Below are 8,314 nucleotides of genomic sequence, written 5' to 3' on the forward strand. Positions count from 1 at the left end.
TGACTGCTGCTCAGGTCCTGTGCTGAAGGCCTCACCAGAAGATAAGAGATGCATCAGCCTTAAGGATTTGCACAACACTGATTTCAAGGATAAGGTCATCAAATATGCAAACTAAACTGAAACACACTTCAAAAAAATGTGAGAGCCCAAAGATAGGGGTTTTGAATTGAATTTTGAATTCTTTTGTCCGGCAAAGTGTTCAGCAATCTTTTATCATTAACTTAGAAGTTTTCTAGAATCTACACAATAAAATATCATTAGGTCCCACCATTAGGACAGCAGTTACGAAAGTATCAGGTATATTTTCTACAAATTGGTCATAATTAACAATTCTGTGAAATAAGCAAGAGAAATATGTCCTTGTTTATGTAATTTATCAAATAATATCAAATAACCAATTTTACAAATGCCACAGCAAACATCTGACGTCTCATTAGAATATCTTGTGCCCTATTCTATAGTCCTGTAAACAAAAAATGTTCCTCATATAATTACTTGACTGAAAAGATTAAATCTGACTGCACAGAGAAACCACTCTTTTTCATTCATATCCTAGAGCATTTAAACCAAAATGGTAATAAAGGCTCTCCACCGAGCCCTGAACAGGTCTTCTCAGATGTCCCAGCATCACCTGAAGCCAGGACAAAGCAATGGAGTCAAGAAACAAACAAGTTCTGAAAACTGGTTGAAGTGCTCATACTAACTAAACACTGGCAAATGCTGCTGATACAGGATACATGGACTAAACAAAGTCCTGAGCAACCCAGCCTGTCTCCAGAGATGTCCCTGCTTTGAGCAGGTCAGACTAGACATCTCGCAAGATCCCTTCCAACCTAAATTATCTCATGATCTTATAGTACAAATGACCTTGTTCTGCCAATATCCCTAATTTTGCACACTCTTCTTCCCTTAATTCAAAACTCCTAGAGCTAACATCTGCCAAGTCAACTACACACCTCCAGCTTCTAGCACAGAGTTTGCTTTCTCTATCTTAACCCCTTACATTTGCTTCCCAACCTCTCTGCTTCCTAATTTAAATGTCACTCATTGAAGCAGCATCGCTAAACATTCATTTTTCACCAGTGTCCAGACACCAGTTAGCTACAAACTTGGAACCAGATGTAGGGCCCTTCCCAACTTGTGTTCTCTTAAAGTATTTGCCATACATTACCTGCAGAGATGAGTCTTTTGCATAAAATACTGCAACAGTAGGAGAACAGCAGGCCTCAAACACACAGAAGAATGCTGGTAGACCTTGCAAATAGAAGAGAAAGGCCAGAATGAAACACGATAGCTTCCATCTTCAAAGTTGCAAAATTCTAATTTTTAATGTATTCTTAATAACCAGATGTAAAGCAATTTTTGCAAAAAGATTTTATAGGCCCTAATGTCCCCTATAGAAACACACACACACACACCCCCAAAAAAAAAAAAAAAAGAAGGCAACAGAATAAGTTATGGGAGGTTACGCAGCCATCATAACTGAACTGTCAAAGCTATGACACCCATTTATCAAACTGGCCTTGCAATAACAACACATGTATCTTACCATAAATGCAGTGTGGGAGGAGAGGCAGACAATAAAATAATGCAATGCTTTGCACTTTTGTGGAATAAGCTTGAGATCTCCATCTATTTTACAAACACATAGTTTAGCTTCCAGCCTAGAGAGCAAATAATTAATAGCTCTTTCATCCTTTGTGACACTGAGTCACCACAAAAAGTTAAGAGGCTCATCTGCACTTGTGTCCAGCACCGCGCACCCTGAGCAAAGCAATCCTGCATCACTGGTCATGACAGTGCCCACTCCCAACTGGCACCTAGCAAGCAGAGCGCCTCAGCTCCCCTGTGAGCTAAACAAAATCTTGGACCAAAGCTCCCTACCCCTCTTCAGAGGCAGGACCTGGCCATAAATGACTTCCCCTCTATGACATGGAAAGCTCACTCTGTGGTGAGAGAGCACTGGGAACACATGTCCCAGGCTGGTGTCCCACAAAACCTTACACACCTGTTCTGAAGTCCACCAAAATAAGCCTTGAAAAGAACTGTGATAAATTTTGATTTGGGCAATTAAAAAGGAAAATCTGACTCACAAAGCTTGAAGATAAAACTAACACCCAACACTCAACATCATGTGGCACCTACCATACCTTATAGTCACCAGCTGTAGTACATCAGGTTCTGACCATTAGGTTCTGACTGCTGACTGACAGGCTGACAGACCAGCTCTCCTGCAGTGACTGATTTAGATGACAGACTAACGTGGCCAAGTGCCTTGCAGTTCTGTCATTTTTTGTTGCATATGGATTTTTTTCAGCAGGCAGACCTGGCAGACCATCAGACACACATGTATCAGCTATGAACATGCAGATGGGCATCCTAATTTTGACCTCAAGGGGCTACCAGCTAGGACTGAAGTAATCTGTCCTCTGAAGTAATCTGTAGTACCCTTTGGGATCCAGAGAACTCTGACATTTATTTAGGCTGGTAGGTCAGTTATTTTTGACAGTAATTCCAATTCAATCATCAACAAATTATTCAATGGAGGATATAGATGTGATAGAATATTTGACAGAGTCTTTTGTCTATTATTATTATTGTAACAACATCATTACTGTGTTTTCAGAGATTTTACCCAAAGACAGTTGAACTTCAACATGCAAGATATGCTAATAACCTTACTCTGTGTGTATGTGTGCATGTATTTTTATACTCTTACTGAAAATGTGCCACAGTGCAAAGTTGTAAATAACAATATGAAAAATTGTGCTAACTCAGAGTAACACTGAAACATGGGAGGTTTATGAATAATAAATAACACATGGGAAAGCATGGTGGTAGTGAAACTTCTAGCTTTGCATATTAAACATGGTGCTTGGAAATCAGAGAGTCATTTTGGGGAGAAACAGGTAAGATTTGGAAAAGGTTAACAGTGGTAAGTTACTCCAAAGGAGGAATAAAAAGGTGTAGCAGAATTACTAATTACATTATTAAACTTGTGTGTCAGCCTGGCCTTTCACAATGCACAGCTTTTAGAGGTGCTATCCAAGTCTTCTGACACAAACAAGGGAAGGAAGAGTCCTTTCTTTAGAAGATGATGTTCAAGATGAGGAAGACTGAATAGCTGAGACAGCTGTAGGAACACGTGAAAGAAGGAACATGTGTAGGAACGTGCTGGAGAAGCCTTGCTGCCCACTTCTGGCAGCTACCAAACAGAAGTCTTTGTATGATAAAGGAACAATCTGCCCCAAGTTGCTTTTCCTACCCTAACAATTACCAGTTAACGGTTGATTAATAATTTGATGCATGAAGGTTGAGATCTCTCTTAATTCTGTATTTATTTAGTGTTAAGTGAATATTCTTATTGTTCATAATAAATAATGCTTTTTTTGAACCCCATTAAGCTCTTGACAGTAACAATGAAATGATACAAATCACACATTTTCACTCACATGTAAGTTTATACTGTCTGTCAGCAAGGAAGGCACTTTGCCCATTCTACACATAATTAGTTCATTAAGTGTTTACCTACCACTAGCTACATCTCCTTTCCCTCCACAACCACACACACAGTGTGTCTCCTGGGGCCTTCTGGATTGGCAGCTGGATTGAGTTTACATGTGCTTTCCAAGGCAATGTTTAGAGTTCAACAGAGACCTCAGGAGCTGGGTGCTGTATTTTGTAAAATGCTGTGTGCCCTCTATGCATTTACTTTTTAGAAGTCATAAGGATACAGGCGGAGTTCTTTTAAAGACATCTGAATATTTTCCCCAGCAGTCCAAGCAATCGTGCCAAAAAAAGCCAAAGTCCCAGATTCTAACACAAAATCTTCACATGGCTACAGATCAGCAGACCCACACGCCCCGGTGCTCAGGGACAGCCTGGGAAGAGGAAGAGGCTGACGATGACTGTGCATGGCATGCCCAGCCAGCCCCTCCTGGAGGGTCACAAGAAGGTTGGTCCTATCCCCCACAGTCAGGACTACGACCCAGCAAGAGGATCCAGTAACCACAAGACAACCAGCTCTGGACTACCACGATCGCCGTGTTTCCTCACAGAGTCAAAGTGCCCCATGGGCCATATGAAAACAGCAGGGAGGGGGCAAAACTCCCTTTTCTGTGTGGTCCCAAGGGGCAGGATGACATATGCTGTTGAAGCCCCTGTTACTTTTGGACAGTGTCACCGCGGAGGGCCGGACTCCAGGCAGGACAGCCTCCCAATAAGAGCCTCTGGAGGGCCGTGGCCTCATGCAGAGCTCAGAAACCTCTCTCAGGGAGGAGCAGCTCCTGCAGCAGAGTCCTGCGCTGAGCTGACCAGCCCTGCCCTGGACTGCAGCAGTGTGCTGGTGCTGTGCAAGGAGATGCCGACGGGGCCTGCGCTGACTGGGCAGAGCAGACAGGGTCGCATCCCTGGAGAAAGCTAAACACCAGATCACGCCCCACACACATCAATCCACCGTGCGCATTGGCCCTGCTAGAAAGGGAAGAGAAAAAGCCTTGCAAAACGGCTTTCCCTCCCTCGCTTGCTCCCCTGAATGCTAATCAGCGGTGCCGGCTAAAAATACCCAGTAATGCTGGCGTGAGCACGGCAGACGGGGAAAACGGAGGAGCTGGAGGCTTCAGCTTCCCGGAAGGAAAAGCGACAGGCGAGGAAATGCCTTCCCCAATCCCCCCTCCCTTTCCAGCGCTCGGGCGCTGGTGCAGGCACGGTCGCCCCTGCTCCGAGACCCAGGTTCCCCCTTCTCCCTTGGGAGGCGATCCCGGGTGCTGCCCTCGGAGCCGCCGGGCCACCCTGCGCCAGGGCAGGTGGCGGCGCCCCCCACTAACACCGCCTTCCACGCACCGGCGGTGCAGGCGCTCCCGGACGGGGCGTCCCGGCGGCGGGCAGTCGGCTGCCGAGCCCCGCCGCCCACGGAGCAGCGTGCGTGGCCGTGCGGGGAATAATCCCAAGGGGGTTTGCTGGCAGAGCGCAAAACAAAGAGGAGTGCTGGGAACCGCCGCCTCCGCTGGCGCGGAGGACTCGCGCCGGGCAGCGGGACACAGAGGGCTCGGTCCGCTGCATCACAGCCGCCGACACGCCGCAACGTACGGCGGCCCGCCGGCCCGCCTGCAAGAGCAAGCAATAAAAAATAAATCAATAAATAAAATAGAAAGGACGCGAGCACGGAGACAAGCGGCAGCCCTCCGTACCGATGCCGGCGGGGGGGGGCGCAGACCCCCGCCGCCCCTTGCCCTAGCTGCGCGTGCCTCGCTGTGCTCCCCGGGTAGAAGCCGCCCGGCAGGCGGCCTGCGGCACTCCCGCACGCCCCGTGCTGCGCAGGAGGGGGGGCGGGGAGGCCGTTACCGCCACCCCCGCACCGAAGTGGACGGAGCCGGGGGTCGCACTTTCACCACCACCGCCCGCGGCTGGCCGGCAGGCCGTCCCCCCCGTCCCCCCCGCCCGCCGCGGCTCCTATCCATAATTAATCGCCTCCCCGCAGCCGCTGCGATAAGAGAGGGCGGGCGGGGACGAGGAGGCGGCGGCGGCCGGGAGGCGGGGGGGGGGGGGGGGGAAGCGTGTGCGCTCGCCGCGCCCGGCTCACTGCGGCCGGCGGCTGCCTGCCGTGCGGAGCGGAGCGGAGCCTAGCCGCCCCGTCGGGGAACGCCGCGCTCGCATGGCCGCGCCGCGCCGCGCCGCCGCCGCTGCGGGGCCGGGGGGTGCCGCGGAAGGAGGATGAGGCGGGCGGCGTGGCGGCGGCGGCGGCGGCGGCGCGGAGGATGAAGTGGAGCGTGCGGGGAGCCTGCGCCGCGCTCTCCAGCTGCCTCCTGCTCGCCTGCGCCCTCAGTGCCGCCGCCGTGGGCCTCAAGTGCTTCTCGCTGGGCTCCGAGCTCAAGGGCGAGCCCTTCCGCCTGGGAACCGCCGCCGGCGCCTTCTACTCGGGGCTGCTGCTGGCCGCCGGCCTCTCGCTGCTCGCCGCCGCGCTGCTCTGCTGTCGCCCACCCGACGAGGCGCCTGCGGCGCCGGCTCCTGACCCGAACCCGGACTCGGCCTCGGCCCTGGCCCCGGCCGGGGATCCGGGCCCGACGGGCGGCGGCCCCGGCGGGAGGGAAGTGGCGGCCGCGCCGTCGGGGCCGGTGGAGAAGGCGCCGCCCGGGGGACGGCAGAACTTCCTGCTGCTGGGGGTGCTGGTGTTCATGCTGGGCGTGCTGAGCGCCTTCGCCGGCGCCGTCATCGACGGCGACACCGTGTCGCTGGTGGAGAGGAAGTACTCTCACTACTGCCTGCTGCAGCCCGGCGGCGCGGCCCGCCCGCGGAGCGGCCCTGCGGCCTCCGACGGCTCCGCCGCGGCGCTCCGCTGTCAGAAGCTGCGGGACTACCAACAAGGCTTGGTGCTCTCCACCGTCTTCAACGCGCTGGAGTGCCTTCTAGGCCTGCTCAACTTGCTCCTCGTCAAGAACTACAAGGCCTCGCAGCAGCGCGGGCGGCGGCGGCGGCGGCGGCGAGCGACCCCGGCGGCGGCGGCGGCGGCGGGCGGGCGGCGGCGGCGGCGGCGAGGCGGCGGCGGCGGTGGTGGGCGACGGGCGCCGCGCCATAGCCAGGGCTCCCTTTTCTCCGGCGGCGAGCCCGAGCTCAGCCCTGCGGATTGCCCCTTCCAGGCCGTATCGTACATCAACGTGGGCGTCTTCCACGTCTTCGACGAGGCCGGCGTGGAGGTGCATTGCGGCGGGCATCCCTCCGTCGAGCTGCCCGGCTACTCGCCCATGGACCCCGATCTCAACGCCTCCTACCCCTACTGCTACCCGCTGCCCAGCGAGCAGCCCCCCGCCTACGAGGAGATCTACCCCGGGGAGCCCTGCGCTCACGGCACCTAGCGCCGACCTCCGGCGGGACGCCCGGCTCCCCGCCCGGCCCCGACTCGCCGTGACAGCCGGGAGCGGGACCGGGCGCTGTAGTGGTACCGGGAGCGAGCCCACCAGCGCCTCGCAGCCGCGGGGCTCGGGGACAGCCATTGCACCACCGACGGCATGGCCCCGCCGCCGCGGGCGCAGCAGGCCGCGGCAGGGAGTCGCCGTGCCTCTGGCTCTGCGGAAGCTTCTCCCTCCCTTACTGTTTTCCCCTTTCTTTCCCCCCCACCCCTTCCTCACACCGACCCTCACACTGTCCCTCCGTCTGCCGGCGGCTGAATTTTCCAAAGGCTGCGCAAGAAACGCCTAAGGGTTGGTTCCTCCCGCCGCCTCTCCTTCGTAGCCAAGTTTAGTTCCCTTCAAGTGATTCATCAGTCTCCAGCTTTAGCAGTCCAGAGTTACCCATTTATGATAACCAGCCAGTGTAAGGAAAAGGTGTCATGAAGCTTCTTTACCTCTCAAAAGAGCTAAATTTCTAAACAACGCAGAGACATTTGTGTCACGTTTACTAGAGGTGTATTGGGGATCTTTAACGTTTACACTACTCCTTGGGAGAATTGAGTTCTGTTTTAAGATTTAGTGAGTTAAAACATTCGTTGGTCTTGTAAGATGCACATTGAGAAAAACCTGCACTTTGAAAAAGAAACAGAAAAAAAAAAATCAACGTTTTTGTACACTAACGTGCCTGCTTTTGTTGATAACTTCTTACTGTAAAAGCTTTCAGAAGTCTATAGTGAAAATGTTTGGTAAATTCACTGCAGTTTAAAATTGGTGATTCGTTCCTTTACTAAAACAACTGAGATGTTGCTAGGATATGACAGTTAAAAGGAAGTCTAAATGTCATACACATTCCTTTTTGTAAACAGGTTCTGTGTTTTTAATGCAAGGCAGGATTTCTTTTTTGGTTTACACAGGTTTAATTCTATTTTGTACAACCACATGGTTTACCTTGTAAAGAGTTCCATTTTACCTGTTACAATTCACCAATCTGGTAAGCTTGAAAATTAAAAGTTTTATTTGAAATATATATATATTGTAAAATGACCTTAACTGGTGCAGTGGTCACAGTTTTAAAGGGGGGGGGGGGGGGGGGGGAAGAGAGAAACCATCTTGGAAGACATCTTCCAAATGTGTTTTCAAAATAGTATTTATACTATTACAAAGCAAGAATTTTCTTTTCTGGTTTAAGGAAAAAAAAAAAAACAAGGTCACTTTAATTCCTGAAGAGGAGAAATAATGGGATTGTATGCTGTTAACACTTTCTGAATTTAGAGGCTTTCTGCAAGGAGAAAAACTGCTAAATCCTCCTTTTGGGTTCTGCTGTGGAATGCCAGTACCAGGTAGCATAAGAAAGTGCTAATTAAAGAGAAGCTGGTATGGCATATTTTATTACATCATTTAAGAACAGGTAAAGGCTTAATTTTATGTTA

General features: G+C 51.6%; 1 protein-coding gene across 1 annotated transcript; it reads left to right on the plus strand.

Moving 5' to 3' along the window:
• The first annotated feature begins 5,697 nt into the window (after positions 1-5,697).
• TMEM271 (transmembrane protein 271) lies at positions 5,698-7,928 on the plus strand. The gene has a single exon (XM_074932136.1). The coding sequence runs from the start codon at positions 5,757-5,759 to the stop codon at positions 6,849-6,851; it is 1,095 nt and encodes a 364-aa protein (XP_074788237.1). The 5' UTR covers positions 5,698-5,756; the 3' UTR covers positions 6,852-7,928.
• Positions 7,929-8,314: the final 386 nt, after the last annotated feature.

This window comes from Athene noctua, chromosome Z (assembly GCF_965140245.1).
Source record: "Athene noctua chromosome Z, bAthNoc1.hap1.1, whole genome shotgun sequence".
NCBI classification, from domain to species: domain Eukaryota; kingdom Metazoa; phylum Chordata; class Aves; order Strigiformes; family Strigidae; genus Athene; species Athene noctua.